We start from the raw sequence: 21227 nt of genomic DNA on the forward strand, positions 1-21227 counted from the left end.
TATCAATGCAGTTGTAAAATATTTGTGCTCTTCCTTTTTCTTTTTTTTTTTTTTTTTTGCCTCTTATCAAATGCCTTCATGGACATCCTAAACAGCTTTTAGGAGAAGAGTAGGTTTTACGTGCTTAGTACTTTCCTAAATGGAGTGTTCTGTAAAGGACATAAGTATAGTGTGGGGTTATACTTGAAATAGTTCCACCTTGTATGATAAGTTTTCCTGGCATTTGGTGAAAGGCAGACATTTCTGAAGTGCTAACTTGTTTGCAGCAAGTGCTGCTATTGTGAAACTTCAAGCAGTGTTACAAATTCAAGTTCACCATTAAGCATGGCATGCACACCAGTATTGAATATTTCTAATGGATGCTGTGTCATAAGCCTTTTAGCATTTTGAATGCAGCAGTAAAGTTGGTAAAATTTACTAAATGTGTGCTAAAATTATCCATATTGAAGTACTGGAATGTAGGCACTAGAGTGAAATTAATGCTTCTAATTGTATTCCACCTTATGGGAATATTGTTTTAGTTATGATAAACATTTCAGGTACACCTAACAAGTCTACTGTCCTTTCAGTTGGAAGTAATTTACTATTATAAGAGACTAAAGGAGTTTGAGCTAGTTTAATCATGGTCTAGAAATATTAAACATTATGGCAAAAGCCATTTCATTGTCTGTTGGCTAACATCATAGTCCGACGTGTATGTCCTGTGTAATATATCCAGTTCAGAAAATTTTGTTGTATCTTTAGGTGTTAGCTGAGCCCCCAAGTAGCTGTAAGCGTGTTTATTCTTCTCTTCTGGTAATATGGAACTTTGGTTCTTGACTTCCTCATTGTCCTCAGTGCTCTTAGGTTTGTTCTTTAAAGGCCCCACAACTTGTAAATTACAGCATCTTTGTGGTCCCCTCTAATATGACAGTGAGATTGACTTGCAAATCAGACAGTACTTGGACTGGGACTACGTTACTGAGCAGTGCTTCTCTATAGGTACAGATTTAAAACCCACTGATCTAAACAGCAGGAGTATCTGCTGCAGGAGGCAGGTCTCCTTTAGATACTGATGGAATTATAGAATATCTGGGTTCTAACTGGGGCTATCTTTCTGCAATTATACATATAAGGCTGCTTGCTTTCTTTTAAGTTGATAATGATTAAGTAGTAGCATCATCCTAATGCCCTTGAAATGTATTTAAGATGCACTGCAGAAGATTAAAGTTCTTGTCTGTCCTCTTGAAGGGAAACAAGATTAAACAGCTCAGTTTAGAAAGCAAATGAGGTGACTGTGCTGAAGAAAAATGTGAACTTTAGTCCTAGTGTAGTTATATATGTGCGTGTATATATACATATATATACAAAAATAAAAATAGCAGATGTTTCAGTGTTAGGTACATGCTTGCTGTGGACAAGTTACCTGTCTTAGAGTCAGTAAATTGCACAGCAAGGGCAAAGAGCAACCTCAGAAGTACCAGTGTGACAGGGAAGAGGTAAAAGTATTGGAGCTGAAGCTTATATATGAGGGGCTCAACTGAACTTGGTAATGAAGACAAATCTTTTATTGCTTATACCTGGCAGTAGCAGGAGGGTTTTTTTCACTGGTGGTCCAGATCAGAGCAGCATTAAAACAGAGCAGAATGTTATGTACTGAATTTAATTTTACAAGACAGGGTTTAATAGACTAGAATACTCATGCACACAGATTGAGAGCAAGAGGGGTTGGGATATTTCCTGTTAACTGCCTAAAAGGCAGCCTGTCTTCTTGTGCTTACATGACTAATGCCTTTTATCAAGACACTCTGTTCTGATTGATTTAGCAAGTAACCTGTATAATTAAAACAGTTTAATAAATAGCTTGGTTCTGCTAAAGATGGGTAGGTCTGTCGTTAGATGAAGTCCCTACCTCTCTTCTGGTCAGCAGTGCTCAAATAAACCCATAAAAGTTATATTAAGCTTAAAGTTTCAGATGTTTAACGTACTCCATTAGAGATCTATGACTATTTTGGGAAATGTACCTGGTTTGTGCTTTGTGATCTTGGTGTTTGTTCTGAGTTGGTAACACAGCTCAAAGAACAAGATTCCTCTGTGTAAATTGTTAAGAGAGAGTAGTATTTAATGCCTCTTACTCTAATTGTCTGTTAGAAAGCCTCTTCCTGTGGCAAAAATGTTCATACCTTTAATAGCACTTAAATGTCCTTCACACAAATAACTAGATGCAGAGCATCATTAAGAGCAGAGTATGGGACAAATATAGTGGAATACCCAGAGCTAATACTTATAATGCTCTCCCCTTTTTAGAAGTTATGTGCTTTCCTTTAATGTAGCTTATTTACTCTAAATGAGATGTGGTGGATCCAAGGGGCTTGAGATACTACAATTTACTTTAAGGTGCATTTATACAGCAGTCTGGTTTGAAGTAAAACGTTTGCTTTTGAGGCTAATGAATGTTTGGTTTTAAAAGGAATGTTTTCCTGGCACTCAGTGTTTGGAATTAAACTGGTTACCTTGAATTTTCTCAAACCATTAGCTTTTAAAAAGCTATGAATATATCTCATTAGCCTATAAATAGTTATGCAAATTATATTATAGCAGAACTCACTTTAAGGAAATGAATTTAATTTATTAGAAATTATTTTCTGAAGGATGACAATTAATGGCCGTCTTTGATTTAAGAATCAAACTTAACCTTTCTACGCCTGTGTGTATTTTTAGGCCTGCCAAAAGTTAGTACTCTTAAAGTTCATGTTTTTTTACTTTACTTGTTCTTCAGCCCAGATATTGATCTAGGTCTTAGTCATAATACTTGCAGGATGTGTTTTAAACAGCATAGAAGTTTGCTTCTATGCTTAAAATTACTGCAGTGAATAATTTCAGTTGTGTACAGAGCTCCAAATGTAGACATCACAGCTGAGCTGTTCTGTTTGTTTGCTTTAACTGAATTCAGCTACACCTCCAAAACCCTTAACTGGCACTTGTGCTCTGTTAACTGGTTGTCAGTGGGCTACTTTTATTGCATCACAATGACAGTGGGCTACTTTTATTGCATCACAAGTTTTATTTAGCATGAAAACTTTTATTGTTCTAATGGTGGCTACTGTGGCCCTCAGTCTTCATTGACCATTTAGTCAACATAATAGCCAAGACTTGTCTCAAATTTCTTCTTGCTTAGTATTCATGGAGAATTAGACTAAACTGCTTTGTGCTGTCTGGTGCAGTGGATGGGCTGTGTTTTAGAGGTCCTTTGGGAGTGTGGACTGGATGCTGGTCTGTAGATGGCTAGGAATGCTACCTCTGTTTCGTTCTTGTGGCCTGTCAAGCTAGAGGCTAAAAGTCTATTCAGGTGGCTTAGTTAGCCTTCTGGCTAATTTGCTACTGGTTGAAAGACCCTGTTCAGGACAGGAAGTAAGATTCCTGCTTGCTTGGGACTAAACTATATGACTCTAGCTCCTGCATTCCTTTCTGAGGCCCTTGGAACTTGAGCAGGAGCAGAATCAGATGTGCATCTCCCTCAGTCATGATTTAGCTGAGTACTAATTGCAGAGTGTTTCTAGTGAGTACAGTGGCTTCTGCTCTCACCAGTGTCCTTTGTCATGATAGTTGTAGGTAGTCTCAGCAAGAAAACCCAAGCAGGAAAACTGTGGCTTTTGAAGGCTGGGCGGGGGGGAAGGGGAAGGCAAGCAAGTTATAAATATCTGAAGATGTTCTTAAATCTCATTTGCTTCTTGCTGGTGGTTGAGGTAGAAAATTTATACTGATGCTAAAATAAGAAGACTTGAGCTCACTTAATTTCCTCATCTTCTATTTTAACCCTTTTAGCAAAAAAAACCTACAATTATTTTTGTTGCTAGCTCTTGTAAGAAGAAATTTTGCCTAGTTTAATACCAGTGTCTTGGTTTTGCCTGGATGCTATTTTACAGAAAGAATTACTGCTAGAGGCAGATGTAAGAACAAAAATTATAAGTCAGGAAGCATGCTAGCCTTAATTTTTTGTACAGTCCAGAAGCTAAAAGCTAAACGTATTTTTAATATATTGCAATTTTTTAAATTTTAACTGTCTTTGCAGAGCATCAGTTTGGTTTTGTTGATTATAAGTGCACACAGGTTAGCACTAACCTTTGAAACACATGCTTAGGTTCGTACTTGAAGTTTGAGGCATACTCCTGGAAAACACATATTTGTTATTAATTTGTTTACTGGGACTTGAAGCAGAGATCTACTTCTGTATTTTTATGCTCTGCTTATGGGAAGGTCCAGAAATACTTCATGAAGTTCTCTGCACTTCAGTTCTCTAGGCCAGCTACATAACAATGAATGGTATTCAGCAGATGTGGTGTTGTTTTAGTTGTAATAGTAGAAGATAAACATGTCCCTTTAAACTTTAATTAATGCCTGGTGTGGGGAACATTGTTATATTCTAGTTTCCAGAACTGTAGATCTAAGAGAAATTGTTTCAACTGGGGGGGTGGGGGGAGTATTCTCTGCATGTGAGTCAAACCAGGATAGTAAATCAGAATAACGCACCTCTTGATACTTGAGTGTAGTGTTCTTAGCTCTGGTAGAATTGGTAGATAGACCATGTACCTGTTCATGGACCTTGGCCCTGACTGCACACACTCGCACACGTACTCTGGTCTTAATACAGCATTTAAGGAGAAAGAGAACAAGATTAGATATTGCATTCAGATTTTTTTTAACCTAATGTTATACAGTTTACCTTTAGGGAATAAATGGATTTCTGTCTTCTTGACATGGAAGTAAATTTTTCTTTTTATATTTGACAAATTAATTTAAGATGACATCTTTGCTTTGTTTACAGTGCTTTTGTTCCTTTGAATATTCCCAACAAGAAGAACTCCACAGAGTGGGAGAAAGTGAAGCTCCTGTTTGAAGAATTTGGAAGCAGTCGTAAGTTTGGGATTTGTTGTGAGCTTTGCATAACTTGCTACTAACTTAGTTTGGTATACTTATCACTGACTGAACAAGATTAACTTTCTTGGTGACAGTTTTCTAACTTGACTCGTAATTGCTCACCTACACTAAATCTTTGCATCAAGATTGTTCTCTTTTTGTTCAAACAGAAGAAAAATCAGAACAGCCTTTAACTACAGAGAAAGAGACTGGCAGTGTCTGCCTTCAGTACACTCCTCATTTGACAGCAAGGATTCCAGTGTTGTGTCCTATAGTATTAGTGGCTGGGGGAGGAGGTACTTTCTTCCATGGAGTCTTCACTTGACACAGCTTTTAAATATTACTTGGATGCTGAAGTTTGCTGATTTTAGGATATGGTGACAGTTTTCAAGTGCTTATCTAATTAAATGTGATATTGCTGTTCACTGCAAGATTGAGACTATTAAAGTGGCTTTTTCTATTTATGCAGCTAAATCCTATGGGTGTTATGATTTTTTTTTACCCTTTGTTCTCTTAGTATTGACATTTACTTCAATTGTTTTGTTTGCATTTGTTATTTGTTTATGCAAGGGCTATAAAGAACTATTGTAAAGATTAAATACTACTTCATGGAATTTGGCCTTCAGCTTATTCAGTTTGTGTATTTAGACCGAATGTGTTTTCAAAGCAAAGGCATGAAGAAACTGTTTTATAGGTAAGCCAAGACAGATGGTGATGTCACTTTTCCAAATGTATCCAGAAAAATGGTAACTAAAAGTTACCTTACAAACCTTAATCCAAATGCATAAGTACTGTAATATTTGTGGCTCATTCTTGCTATATGTTAGAATATTGGCTTCTGTCTGAATATTTTAGAATATAATGCTACAAGCCTTGGTCAAGTAGTATTCTGCATTATTCTAGGAGTTTTGTACTGAAATTGGTGGGCCCTGAAGGGGTATGCCAACTTTGTCCAGTTTTATTAAGTATTTTTCTAACTTGATCCTCCTTGTAGAGTCTTTCTTCATAATACATGCTGTGCTGTAACCTGTGTTTGCAAGCACAGGAGACGGGGAAGACAAGTCGATAACTTTTCCATAATTTTGGCTGTCTGCTTGCTTGTTTCTCTTGCTTCACAAAGATTCTAATTGACAGTGTATAATAAAATGCTTCTTAAACTGTTTATACAGGTAGTGGCAGTGGCTGAGCTGAGATGAAAGCTAATTTTTCTAGGCTACCTTCATATGACTGTTAAATATTCAGCTCTGTACATGTCCTTGCTATGAAGGTGTACTATAGCTAATGTTTATTTCTAGGAATCATAGAATCACAGAATGATTTGGGTTGGAAAGAATGTTAAAATCCTCTAGTTCCAACCCCTCTGGCCATGTGCAAGGACACTTCCCACTAGACCAGGTTGCTCAAGGCCTTGTTCAGGCTGGCCTTGAACACTTCCAGGGAGGGGACAGCCACAACTTTCTTGGGCAGCCTGTGCCAGTGCCTCACCACCCTTGCAGTAAAGAATTTGTTCCTTATATCTATCTTGGGAAGGCTTAATCATTAAGGTGCTGGATTGAGATGTGATTTTGACTTCTGACTCTACCAGCATTCTCTTGTGACTTAGTTTGGTATGGTAATTCATGCTGAAGAGACCTCAAGTCATGTAAGTACAATCTCCTGCACAAAGAAGGAAGCTGTAATGTCAGACCAGGTTGCTCAGGGCTTTACCAGCTAGCTGTTGAAAAACCTCTGAGGGTGGAGACTCTTTCATTTTGTGGTGGTGAAAAAAAATTTCTCACCTACTGTGAGTATGCACAGTGTCACCCAGTGTCTTGGACTCAACTACTGTGCACCACTGGAGAGCCTGGGTTCTACTTCTTTGATAGGCAGGCAATAATGCATCTCTCCAAAGCTATCTCTGTTCCAGGCTGAATAAGCCTGGCTCCCTCAACTTCTCTGCACAGTATGTGCTCTGACCTCTGACAAGCTTACCTTTCTACCAAGGCACCCCACCAGGGCTTTTGTAGAGCTATTCCACAGCCAACAAGTTCTCTGTCAGTAGTGTTACAGAAAGTTCTTACATGTTCCAGCTACTGGAGAAATGAGGAAAAAAAATTTTCCTGGTTTTTTTTTTATTTCTGCGTGTTGTCCTGTTTTTATATTAATTTGCCCTTTTAATTTTTCTGGAGTTAAACAAGAAGTAAAGATCTTAATTTTGGAGGGTTTTTTCTATGTCCATTAAGTTTGTAGCGGGATTACAAAAGAAATGCAAACTCATCCACTGAGGCAGAGCCTGATAATAAACTTCTGGTATATAATTATAAATTTTTCAGCCACTTAGCTTCTTAATGTTCCATTGAACATACTTCAGACTTTTAAAATGGATATGAAATGTTGGTTTGAAATATGTGTACAGAAGGATCATTAAATATGGTGTTTATATGTGGATTTTTTTCCCCCTAAACTTCAGAACATAAGTAAAATTTTCTCAAGTATTAAAGGGAGAATAGTGCTGGGATTTTTATTTTGTGGGGTTTCTTTTTTGTTTTGGGTTGGCATTTGTTTTCTGTTTATTTTGGTTCCCCCTCCCCCCCCCTTTTTTTCCAACATGGCTGTAGTATTTGAAATTTATGAATATATTGCTGTTAGGTTTAAGAAAGTTGTTTGGTATTATCTAGCAAAAATGGCAAAGGAAAGATTTGAGCTGGGAAGTTGGATTTGGTTGTGCTATTCTATTAGGCTTTGGTATTTTTGAAAGGGGGCCTGTAGGGTTGGTCAGAAGAAAGATAGTTACATCTCATGGAGAATTACTATAATAGGATTTCTGAGTTTGTGAATGTTTGATTCTGTGTTCAGGAAAAGAATGGTACCCAGCTAATGAAAACTACCAGTAATTATGTGTGAGTAGGAATAAAAGTTATTGTACTCTAAATTCTTGAATAAACTATAAGGGAGGGGAGGATATGGGGCAGAACACTCAAGAGTAGTTCAGTTGATATGACTGGGTACAAAAATGGAATTGATTGCTTCAAGTTAATGTCTACAATAGCTACTATAAGTTTCCATGCTACTATAAATAATTAAAAAAAAAAGCTTGGCATGTTGTCCTGCATGGTGAGGTTAAAGAATGGATGTTGTGAAAAATTATGCAGTAGGATTCAGGGAGTTTGGTTATGAGTTTAGTAACACTTCGCTTTTACTATTCTTTTTTATTTGTAGAGTGATAGTAAGGCTATTGTAACTCTTTAGTCCCATGGCCTTCTGCCAGTTTGTACATCTGGATGTGCATGGTCTGAGTGTAGCTGAGGCCTACAGTTCGGCTTGTTTTGGTTGAAGGATCCATGTTTGTGTGATTCTCTTGATAGTGCTTTATTTTGAGAAATCAGGTGATGACAAACAAACCAAAGATGAACTGTCCTGAATTTATCTGTAAATAGTGAAAATCACCCTGTGAAAATAGCAAAAAGTACCCTGTGGAGGCCAGAAATAAATCTCAAAGAGGCATTAGACAGTTATGGAGCAATTTCATAAGTGACTATTCAGCTATGTGACTGAATGTGTCACGTGTGAGCTTGTAGCAAAGATGGGATTGTTGTCCTGCTTGCTGTATTGGAGGATTATCCACTGCTGACAAAAAGCTATTCTAGGTGCATTTTTCATCTGAGTTGATATGGCTGGTAACTATGTATCAGTTGTTTTTCTTGAATCTAATAAACTTAAATATCTTCATGAGACAAATTCAGGAAGAAATGTTTTTGTTACCTCTACTGCAGGAATTTTCAACAGGCTTTTGTTTTCATCTTTTTTTGCAGATGGCTTGACTGCTCTTTCATTTTCCATTAGTTCCTTGACTGTGATTGGAATGTTGGCAGCTATCACTTATACAGTAAGTTATTATGCAAATGTTTCATCTCTTCATATTCATTACATTTGCACATGGGTTATACCTAGTGAGAAAATAGTCCTCATACTGAAGAGCTTCAACAGTGTGTTCTAGCTCTGGGTTTTCATGGTTTGAAATACTACTTCTAGGCTCTTGCAATGAGAAGAATAAAAAGATTGTGTTTGGTTGGTTTTTTTGGTTGGTTGTTTTTTGTTTTTTTGTTGGTTTTTTTTTTTTTTTAACTGCAAGTTTAAGATCCACTGTTTCAGTACTTGAGCACAGATCAGACTTAATTTCAAAGTGTCCCTGAAAGAGGAGGACATATTATGTGTTATGACTTGTAACACACATTCACTGGTTTATTTGTTTGTTTGGTTTTTTTTTTTTAAGCCTGTGTCTATTTCTCCATTCAGCAGTGGAGAATTAAATGTTGGGGGTTTTTATATTCACTGAACTATGCTGTAACCTGGATTTGGTCTGGTCAGTCTATACTACTGAATACTTACCTACATTGATGTTTCCATTTCTACAAAGGTTTACAATGACAGGTCTGGCAGAAAATTTTGATCTGTAAAGGAGTATGCAGAATGTTGTCAATAATAACGCTTTTTGTAAAAGGCTGTTCTTCATTCAGTAAATGCAAAATGTCTTTAATAGAGCATTGCTTTACAGTTTCTGTATTTGTAGAATTTGAGTAAGGGAAATATGCATGTCAAGATTCAGTTTTAGGTATAAAAAACCTGCAGTATCTCCTGTGATTTATGTCTTAAGTCAAGAATAGCTTACAAAGGTAAAGCCAGATAGTTTAGAGGCTTGCTTTCTAAAGCCTCAGGAATATTGTTAGTCCTGGTCATACAACTAAATCACTGCAGTTCTTTCTATAGCTTTGAAGGATTCAGAAGTGTTCATTCTGTGACTGACTATACATCATATGATTAAGGCTATGTTAGTTCAACTTGACTCTTGCTTTTATGTGCAAAGGAAAGGAACCATTTAACTTACTAGCTTTGGTCAACATGTGACCTTCATATGGTCACTTGCTTTTCCAATCTGTTTTATTTCTTCAGTTGCAGAATGTTTGCAATGCTACATGTTTTAACATGTCAAAGGTAAAATTCTGCAATGAAGATGAAGCTTTAAAGCTTAAAATAACTGCAGGTAAAGCTTTAAAACTTCCCAGAAGTCAATGTTTTCCTAATAATAGGTTTGTTTCCTAATAGCTTTAGCTTCCTTTGCAGCTCAAACATAGTAACATTGTTCCCACATAGCTTTGCTAGTCAATTCTAAGTGGCTTTGTAAAAATAGCTCATGCAAGAAGTTATTTTGAAGCAGTGCTAGCCAAGGAGATACTTTGTGGTAACTTGTTGTCAGGCAACAGATGAATGAATAAAATCGTAGAACAAGGATAAAAGGAAGAGGAAAAAGTGTTTGAGTAATAATTGAGTGAAGGGATAAAGTACCTGCTAAATACTACCTTTGGACTCGTAAGCCACTCTAAATTGAGTAATAAGTGTAGCTAATGATTTTCTGTCTCCTCGTACTAGTGACTTCAGCTGGTGTAAATTAGAGCAGGATTATGGGAGGCAATTCAGTGCAGGTTTTTAGTTGTGTCAGAACATTTACAGCTTGGTGGTCATTAGGCTCTGTGCAGCAGGTAGGAGAGCAATTTGGTGGATGAGCTGATAGGTATCTCAGGTGAGCCAAATGGCTCTCAGCCGTAATGATTAAGTATTTTAACTTGATCTGAGTAATAAATTCTATTGCTTCAAGCCTTCTCTGACTGATATGGGTCACTAAATTATTCAGGCTCTATTGCTGACATATAGAGCAAGTGCTGGTCAAAAAAAATCCAGACCTTTGTTTAGCCTATAATAGCATGTCAGCTTTTAAATTCCTTTCCCTTAATTAAGGAAAGAAAGATTAATGTCTTGTGCTCTGCAGTCATGTAATTGAACATGTAGTGTTTTTTAACCTCCATGAGACTTACATTAAGAGCAAACTCATTAGCTGTGAGAATGTCCTCAGTGTTGTTCGGGGCTTTTTTTTTTCTAACATCTGGGTGTGTTTTTCTATAACTGTTAGTAAACATCCAGAAGCATCTAAAATGCAAGATTGTTTTGTTTTGCACAAATATACTGCTGACTGAAATGCAAACTCTTTTGATGGTAAATTAGGTGAAACAAGAAGTATGAGGACTAAAATAGCCTTCTCTGTATGCCTCAATTACTAAGATTTTTAGGATAACTTGTTGCTTTGAAAACCTTGACTGGGCTGTCCATGCAAATGCCTGGAGCATAGAATTACTATTCACTTTGTTTTAATTGCAGCATTTTATCCTTCTGAAACTCTCCTGGTTTATAGTAAGTGTTAAGACAGAATGGGAAAAATGAAGGAGCTGTTTCAGAGAAGTTTTAGGAATGAGTTCACATGGGAGGTGGTTGTTGTCCACCTCTGATATGAGAGCTTTTTGTCATTGTTTGCAAGCAAAGAGTCATGCTGAAACAGTGAGCTGGCTTTGCCTGGGTGGACAAAGTACAAATGTGTCAGAGTGAAAACTGCTTATTAGAAGGTCTGTGTTCTCACAGTTCTAGAAGGAATATGCATATAGCATATGTATTCATGCTCTGTGCTTTCATAACACTTGGCCCACTGGTCACGCTTCCATACATAAGCAGTCTCCACCTGTAAGAGCATTGCTCATACTGTTCACATGGTCTGAAGACACATCACATCACAGATGTGACCTTGACAGTATGTGGATGCCATGTACCTGCATTCCATTTTGTATTGTGGACTGGGCTTTTTGTAGTGGTACAACTTCATGCAAAAGTTTCTTTAGTAGTGAGAAGTTCCTGGTCTGTCACGCTTCCTTAAGCCTCAGGGAGAGGCTGGCCCCAAGTACAGCCTCTGTCTTTATCAGCTGAGATTACCCTACTCCCTCCATTGGGAGGAGAAGTGATTCTGGAAGGAGTAACTATTTTAATCTTGGTAACTTTCCACTTAATTGCATTGTGGATTTTTTTCTGTTAGTCTTTTATGAAAAAAAACAAAACAAAACAAACAACCCCCCCCCCCAACAAACAAAACCCCTCACCTATATAAGACAAAGGCATTAGTGCACAGACAAGTCTGTGAGGACAATACCTCTGCCTTTGGGTATCTGACAAGTATGTAGTTAGGCCTCTGTTTCTCAGACAGCCTTCTGCATGCCTATCAAATTGTTTGTCCTAGTTTATAAAGGTGGGAGGCCTTTGTGCTTAGTCATCAAACCAGTGTTTGATAATTGGTGATAGATCTTTTAAGCACAAAAATAGAATACCTTTATATAAGGGTAAATGCAAGAATAAAGATACATACTTCAAAATTTTATGGAAATGCCTATCAAATGATGGAAAAAAGGAATAGATGAGGACACAATGTGTGGTATCTGAGTTCCTTAGTCTCTGAACAGAGGTAATCTCAGATCTTTGATTTACATTAGTTGAGAGTTGAGGATTTCTGGTACAGACATAAGTGATGGTTTTTGGTTTTGTTTTTATTTGTCTCCTGGACTTCTGAATAGTCTCAATCTATTTGATTGCCAGTGTTGCAGTTGTGTTCTTAGAGGGAATCAGGATGGTTAGAGTTGGAAGGGACCTTCAAGATCATCTAGTTCCAACCCCCCTGCCACAGGCAGGGACACCTTCTATTAGACTAGGTTGCTCAAGGCCTGTCAAGCTTGGCCTTGAACACTGTCAGGGATGAGGCATCCACAACTTCCTTGGGCAACCTGTTCCGGTGTCTCACCACCCACATAGTAAAGAATTTCTTCCTAATATCTAATCTAAATCTACCCTCTTTTAATTTAAAGCCATTCTTTCTTGTCCCCTACATGCCCTTGTAAAATGTCCCTTTTTATAGAAGGTGGAAGCAAGGGCAGGCAGCCCAGGAAGAATACTGGAACATTGTCCAGCAAGGTAGGGATCAGGTCAGGAAAGCTAAGGGCCAGTTAGAACTGAGTCTGGCCAGGTATGTCAAAGATAACAGGAAAGGCTTCTATAGATATGTTGCAAACTAGGAATAATGTGAGCTCTCTTCGGAAGCGAACAGGAGAACTGGCTATCTTGGATTTGGAGAAGGCTGATGTTCTCAATAACTTCTTTGCCTCAGTCTTCACAGGCAAGTGGTCTAACCACACCACTCAAGCCTGGGAAAACAAATATAGAGACTCTGAAAATGGAATACCTTAGGCCCACTGTAGGAGAGGATCAGGTTTGAGAGCATCTTAGGAATCTGAATGTGCACGAGTCCATGGGACCTGATGAAATCCATCTGCAGCTCCTGAAAGAGCTGGCGAATGATGTTGCTAACCCACTGTCTGTCATATTTGAAAAGTCATGGCAATCAGATGAAGTTCCTGATGACTGGAAAAAGGGAAATATAACCCCCATTTTTAAGAAGGGAACTACAGACCAGTCAGTCTTACCTCTGTGCCTGGCAAAATCTTGGAGCAGATTCTCCTGGAAGGCATGCTAAGGCACATGAAAAACAACAAGGTGCTTGGTGACAGCCAGCATGGCTTCCCTAAGGGCAAATCTTGCCTAACCAATTTGGTGGCCTTCTATGATGGGGCTACAGAACTGATGGACAATGGCAGAGCAGTTGACGTCACCTGCCTGGACTTGTGCAAAGTGCTTGTCACTGTCCCACACGACATCCTTCTCTCTAAACTGGAGAGACATAAATCTGATGTATGTGCCACCTGGTAGATAAAATATTGGCTGGCTGGCCACACACAAAGAATTGCAGTCAATGGCTCAATGTCCAGTTGGAGACTGGTAATGAGTCGTGTCTCTCAGAGGTCAGTGTTGCGACTAGTCCTGTTCAACTGGCATTATTTAGCCTAAAGAAGAAGGCAGATCTGGCGAAGTCTTATCAGTGTGTACAAATATCTGAAGGGAGAGTTCAAGGAGTATGAAGCCAGACTCTTCACAGTGGTGCCGGGTGATGGGACGAGAGGCAAAGGGCACAAAGGTCATGAACCTTTATAATAATATATATTAATATATATTTATTTAATAATATGATTATTTTATTTTTATATTTATACTTGCACAGCAAAGTAGACAACTAATGAATGTTCCACAAGCACATCTTCTCCTTTATTTCCTCTCTTATTTAAAAAGGAGGAAATTCATAGCAGTCTTACAGTATCTGAAGGGGGCCTACAAGGGTGCTGGGGAGTGACTCTTCACTGGGGACTGTAGTGATACCACAAGGGGTAATGGGTTCAAACTTTACCAGGGGAAGTTTAGGTTAGATATAAGGAAGAAGTTCTTTACCCGGGGGGGGGGGTGGGATGGGGGTGGGGGTGGTGAGGCACTGGAATATATATAATTATAATAATTTAATATTTATATATTTATAATATGTGTAATATGAGACCAAAGAGTCTTCTATTGTAGATACCAGCTGCAGAATGAGGTCAATAAGTACAGGAAATTTCTAGAGCAGAAGAACACAAATGCAGAAATTAAATCCATACTATTAAATCCATGCAGTCTTGAACAATGGATAAGACACAAGAAAGCTGAAATATGAACTGCAGATCTTTAGGATGAAAATAAATTTGATGTCTTTCTTAACATTATCATTACCTGATACCACCCTGCCCCCAGCCCAGAAGGACATAAGAAAACAGGTTGGCAACTTTTGGGATGTTTGGAGAATGTAATGCGTGATGAAAAAAGTAGCCCACAGAAACAAATAATAAAAAAAACATATAGAAACAGCCAAAAGACAGATGGGTTAGAAATATCAAAAGGACATCCAGTTTAAGGAAAGATTGAGCAAGAATTTGGAAAACCAGCAGGAAGTACAAAAAGAATCATAGAATAGTTAAGGTTCGAAAGGACCTTAAGATCATCTAGTTCCAATCCCCCTGCCATGGGCAGGGAAAAAAAGAAAGGCATATGTTTTGAAAGATGCTGTTAGAGGCATTTCAGACAGCAGCTTCGATCCATGAAAATTACAGGAACTGGTTTGGAAGTAGTCCAGATCAACTTGGCAAAAAGAATTTTGAGACAACAGCTACAGTCGGCATGTTAAGTGATCTTAGAACTGAAAGGCACTGCATTCCTAAGACGTAGTGATAAACCTAAAAGGGGAAAGCTTGGGGGAAAACATTTCAAATGTTAAAGGCCAAGAAACAGCAAGAAGGTCCAAATGAGGAAGTAGTGCTGTAAGACTGAATGCTGCAAGAGCAGAACTGAAGAGGTCTCAGGAAAAATTAAATATATCTTTCTGAATTAGTGTAAGCACATAAGATTATGAGCTGACTTACATGAATTATGGGTCTGTAATGTGAATAATTCATTGTGTAAAAAAAGTCCTACTTTAGCATACAGGGAGAAAAGAAGAGCTGGCATAATAAAGCAACATGAAGGATACTAAGGTGTTTTCAGGACAAAGCAGACACTAATGTAACTAAGGAGCTTCCCTCTGGACACCAGCAAACTCTTTCACTGTGACAATGATGGATCACTACCACAGGTTGTTCAGATTGTGGAGACACTCTCCTTAAATATATTCCAGACTCATATGGACTCAGTCTTGGGCAAGAAGGTCTTGGTGACCCTGACTGAGCATAGGTGCTGGACCAGATAACCTCCAAAGGTCTTTTCTAGCCTCAGGCATTCTGCAGTATGTCTACTATGTGGACTTGGAGGATTTAGTATGGCACTTAATATGTTATGCTTCATGGGGCAAGGTGTCCTCTCTGTTTAAGCTTGGCTTTAGCCTATAAAAAGCTTGAGGGGACTGTTTGCCAATAAGAATCATTCTTTATTGGGTTAATTAAATTCCACAATATTTTTTACTGTTATAACCTCATCCAACACATTGGACAACTTTTTGTTCTATCACAGCTGTTATTTTGTGAGAAAATGACTTACTAGATATTTTTACTGTTTCTCCACATGAGCACAGCTAATAAGCAGAAGTGCAGTGGGTGCTTTGTTGAAAAACAGTATGCTGTATCTGAAGAAATGAAGGTAGTTCTGTGTTTTAGTAACTACGAGCTCTTGCAAGACTATGTTACAGGATGGTAATAACTTCCAGTAAGTGGTAATGCCATTGATAAGTGCCAATTTTCAGAAGCTCCTTGTGTAAGCAGAGGGGAGAACATGCCAGTTCTGTTGCAGGGGGCAAAGAAACAGATATTTAATAAATACTTTTAACCTAAGTAATACAAATTAGTTTTTTTTTTATTATTCTGTAACTTTGTAAAGTTGGTTGTACTAGAAGCAATTCACATGCTTCTGTGTATGGATGTAAAAATATAAAAGTAATTTTTAGCCACAGAAGCTGTAATTGTTTCTTGTGACTAAATTTGAGCTGATCCTTATTAGCATGGTCTTCTAGAATATACTAGCAAAACTCAAATTTCATGTTGCATTTCCTTCCTGAATACACTGATGAATAGCCTTTTTATGTTAACTGCCATAATGCATATTTCTCCCTGCTTCTCAGTTTTCCACCTAAGGAAGATAGTATTCCAAATATTTAACTTATTAAGGGGAAATAATAAAATAGTGGCTTTGTCGAAATTGTAGATAAAGTCTACAAATGTTCACTGTAGATATGTTAATATTGCTGACGATTGTAAACGTAGATGTAATTTTTCTGAAGTACATGCAGTGTTTAAATGAGTAACATTATTTTAAACTTATTTCTTGTTGTGGCTCAACTTTCAACATAATCTTGTTGAAATGCCTTTCTGTTTTAAAACTTTAGTAATATAAAGTCTACTTTTTGATGCTATGTAATGCATAGTACTGAAGTACACCATTTGATATTTAAAATTGCTTTTTAAGATACGCGAACAAGTGATCCTCAGGGGGACTCAATAAATCCATGACCTTGATTAGTGCAGACAGTTTTCTCTATCTATAAATGTGGAATACAACAAGAAAACTACAAATTAGTGCTGCAGTGCTGTGTTGATTTTGGCTGGGGTAGAGTTTGAAATGGTTTCACAGATGGTGCAGTTTGCATTTCTTCTTTCATTAATGTGTTCTGCATTGAAGTGGTCTCACATTGCCTTAGGTATTAATACAACAGTTGTTGTTAGCTTCAGATGCTGTTTGAATTCAAGGCAGAATAATGCATTCCACAATGATAGGCAGATTAGTTTTTGAGTGATCTTGTGTATCTCATTTAGTGTGTCCTTGAATTGTAACTGGCTGTGTAATTTTTCTAGACACTTAACAAGCATTATGTGTTTTCTTACGAAACTTAAAGTGATCCTTTTTCCTTGATCCAGAAAGGAGATGTTACAAAGCTCAGTTTGTCTACTGACAACTGTAATAACCTTTTAATACCTAATTTTTATCCAGAGTATGATTTACTTTTCTAGCAGCTGATTTATTAACAGCCAAAAAGCTTAAAGCCTTTTATAATCTGACATTAAAAGCTCTCATTTACTGCTGATTTTCTCTTAGGTAGACATCAAACAGTTATTGAGAAATAAAGAAATTAGTAGCATTCATCATCATTACCACTTAATCACTTCAATGTCAATTGTGAAATATAAAAGAAATGTAGTTATTTGATTATGTTCACTTCTCCATGAAGCAGTAAATAACCAAAATAGCAAACCAATTTAGGTGTTTTTAACAGCTTGATTCCTACTATTTTCTTGGAGATCTGTAGGTAGTAAGTTGCTGGATCAATAATAGTTTTGTACTTTTGAGATTTTTAGAGTTATAGGTTGAAAGTAGGTTCATCTTTTGTTTGGTTCTTAATGCTCTTCTAAGCCTGATAGAGCAATGAAGAAGATGGCAGCTGGGCAAAGTAGTTATGTTCCATATTACAACTGAGTCATTTAAATTTTTTACAGACAATATGTCCAGCAAGCACAAATTCACTAGTGGAACAACTGTAGTGTAGAGACTTGTCATACTTGTGTTCTGCATCTTATAAACCTTGCTTGCAAAGCAAAAGCCTTTTCTTGCCCCCTTAGGCTGATAAATGAGACAACCTTTGAATCTGTGTTGTGGAGAGAAGACATTAATATGCAAAATAAAGGTTAATGTGTAGCAAGATACTGTAATGATGAATGTTAGAGAAATGGATAAAGAAGCACAACATGCACTGTTCATCTTTTGTGCAACAGATCACACAAATGTTATACTGAGCATACCAGTTCAGTTTGGTCAATCTGTTCCATTGTTGTAGGCTTTGAGTTTTTGTTATACCAATGTTACTCAAAAATGTGTGTGCTCTTACAGCAGTTAAAGATTTGATACTAAAACTTCCTGTGAAAGAAATTAGATTTTGCAAGTTACCATTTTGAATAGTTTTTCCAAGCTGTGTGGCATGAGCTTTCCCCTACCAACAAGGGGGGGGGGGGGCAGAAAAACCCAGAAAACCTCCACAGAGCCCCAGTCCAACCATCCATGATGTTATCTGACATCTTCAGATGCATTTAGGAAGCTTTTTCCTTTTCACAGTTTAGGGAGGATGCGTGAACCACTGTCACTGTTTGCCACGTTTGATCTGGGAATAAGGTTCTTGAATTATGGTTTTTATCTTTAGAATGGTAGTATGTACCAACAGCTAGAGATGGAGACCAGTTAATGCCAGGAAGTAGATGACTGCTACTGAACTCAGATTACTCTTCAAGGAAACTGTTCAATCTAGCTGCATGGAGGAGGGTATAGTTTTGAAAAACATTGAAGTGGAGTGGGTTGGGTTTTTTTTCTTTTTTGTTTGTTTGTTTTGTTGTTTTGTTTGTTTTTGTTTTTTGTTGTTTTTTGTTGGACCATTCATGTTGAAGTGAATTATGTCATACTAGACTTTTTATTTTGTTAAAGGGCTGCATAACATAAACTAGATATTATCAGTTTTAAACTTGAATTGATGCATTTTTAATCACAGTGTAGTGGGTAGAATTGCACATTTTGTGTTTCATGTTAAAACTCTCAGGTGAAGTCTTGAAGCAACTGTTGTAAGAAAATAAGGGTTTGAATACTTGTAAATTTTAACTTGTGATCTTATGTCTTGTACACTGGTGGAGTCATTTTTAGATGGCTGGTTTGTGTGACTTCGCTAGAGGGCAGTACTACGCAAGAAATGTTTGTCAGCATTAATTTCGACAGTTCTTGCATAAGATTACATACACACCGTTTAAAACACCAAGCCACATGCTTGATATATGTACCTCTAAAAATAAATGGAATGGGGAGTCTTTCTGCTGTGCTATACAAGTATTTGCTGATCATTTCTTGAAGTCAGTAGTCTCAAAATATATTTAACCAGAGAAAGTTGGTGAAGTACCTTTAGTTGCAGTGCTGGTTGTGTACTAGACTGATCAGAAATAACTTAGCTGTTCTGTTACTTATCTAGCAAGGAAAAATTACTCACTTTGTGCCATGAGTTAATCATTTAGACCCTATCTTAATAGCTGTACATAGCAGATGTAGAAAGTGATCTATAATCAACTTCTAGTTATCTATAGTACCTGATGGCTTCAGGCTTTTTCCAGTGGATGTTCAAAGTTAGCTTGAACTTTTCTTAACTCTCCTCTGAAGACATTTGCTGTATTAATTTCAGTGTACATTTTTCTGTGCTCCTCATGATTTATCTGAGTGCTAATGGCCTGGCTGATTATTAGGTGTTCCCACCTTAATATGCACTTCTCAGTGGAACTCTTTGGTAGATTGTGCAATTTAAATATGTTAAATTCTAGCAGTTATGGTTTCTTCTGGAAAACCTTCCCAAGTCTTTTTAATACTTAAGGGTTTATCCCTGACATAGTTGCTTGCTGCAGTTTTTGTAAAATGTGATTTTACAACTTGGCTCAACTTCATTTGTTTTCTATCTTCTGTTCCTGAGTGGCTATTAAGATACCAGGCTGCTAATAAGAAAGACTACTCTGTTATCTAGGCATGGGCTATGTGAGTTTGGCAAGTCTAAAATGTTGCAAGATATTAAGTCTGCAAGGTTGAGAAAAGCAACTCTTTCTTCTAAAAGTTATTAGGAGAATAGGTGGATCTGTTGCAGATAGGATGGGAAGCAGTGAGACATGGGAGAAATAAAGATTCAGTAAACTGGAAGCAATACTCATGTAATCTCCTCTTGAGGTATTTCAGTGCTCTGTCTGGAGCACAGAGTATATTTGGGTTCAGTGGTGTGCTGATAGAACAACTAGAGTGTGACTCTTGCTCTTTGATGCTACTAATACTGTATCAACAGTATTGAAGTAATTGTTCCTTTCATGTAAGCTTGTCCTGGCTTACTGGTGGCAGATTTCTTTGCAAATAGCTGTTTTAGACCTACCTCTGAGTACAATAGGGGAGGCATTGGTATGTCTGAGTAGGTTCTTAAGCAGGACAAATCAAGTTTTGTGTACTTCAAGCTCATGTGAACTGACAGCATGTATGGTGACATTTATAACACTAGCATTTGTATTATATCTATTCTCAGTGTGAAATGTAAAGCAGTGTTTGAAATTGGGAGTAGTATTCCTGTGAAAATCCAGAAAACTGCTTGTTTAGGAAGTTAGCAAATATTCAGATGTCAAACACTCTAGAAGAATTGCATGTTATTTGTGATTAAGGGAAAGAACAGCCTTCCTGCTGACCTCTGCACCTAGAACAATCTGTCACCAACAGCCATATATATAACACCCATAGTAGCACAAAAAAAAGCTATGGCTGATGTTTTTAGACTGCTTGAGGGAAATTTTGGACCTTGTCCTGTATTTTGTATAAGACTTAGAGGGTAGCAGGGAGGAAATAGTGCCATTTTCTTCTTGATTACCTCACTTCAAATGTTTCATTTGTAGTGGAGAACTTACAAACTTTGTCTTGGAAAAATCTGAGCATAGTGCTGATGCAGAAGCTGGCAAACACTTTTAATGATATTAGGGTTTACTAGGAGTAAATGTAAACAAAACTTATGAATATGAGTGGCTATCTAGGTAGTCTTGGAGTGTAAATGAGTTTAGGTGTTCGCCATGCTTCTGCCATGTCTCTTTACTGTGCAGTTTTTTCTAGTAAATCACATACTTCCAACATTATTTTATTTTAGAATAAGTTGAAGACTACTGTCTAAAAAGAGATCTATACTATATACTTTGCTTCTAAAGTATACAGTAATGTATACTTTGCTTCTAAAACTATGTAAGTTCAATATCTAGAAATTCCAATATTGCGCAATGTTTTGATTATGGTCTAAAGTGGAAAAGTAAGGTTTTGGGAAGATAATGATTTGACAGAAACCCCTAAAGGGCAAGCTTGATAAATCTTCCCTGTCCCATGCTTATGTGAAGTTTCTATATATGCTCTTGTCTCGGTGATCCTGAAATGCTTAAATACCACTGGACCAATTCAGGACACTGAAATCTGCATAGTGTATTTTTTACACTTTACTAAAAAAAAAAAAAAAAAAAAGGAAAAGAATTGTTTGTCTTAGGAGGAGGGTGGGG

At 37.3% G+C, this 21227-nt stretch overlaps 1 protein-coding gene across 2 annotated transcripts in view; it reads left to right on the forward strand.

Annotated features, from left to right (window-relative positions):
- The window catches only part of LMBRD1 (LMBR1 domain containing 1), a 77554-nt gene that overhangs the window by 18866 nt on the left and 37461 nt on the right, over window positions 1-21227 (forward strand). For both annotated transcript variants that reach the window (XM_061358596.1, XM_061358597.1), the window contains exons 6-7: window positions 4805-4893; window positions 8688-8761. In XM_061358596.1, the coding sequence (XP_061214580.1) occupies window positions 4805-4893; window positions 8688-8761 (163 nt within the window). The remainder of the gene's footprint in view (window positions 1-4804; window positions 4894-8687; window positions 8762-21227) is intronic.

Source organism: Neopsephotus bourkii, unplaced genomic scaffold (assembly GCF_033783945.1).
Source record: "Neopsephotus bourkii isolate Nb327-2 ecotype Australia unplaced genomic scaffold, CSIRO-AGI_Nbou_v1 NB_947, whole genome shotgun sequence".
NCBI classification, from domain to species: domain Eukaryota; kingdom Metazoa; phylum Chordata; class Aves; order Psittaciformes; family Psittacidae; genus Neopsephotus; species Neopsephotus bourkii.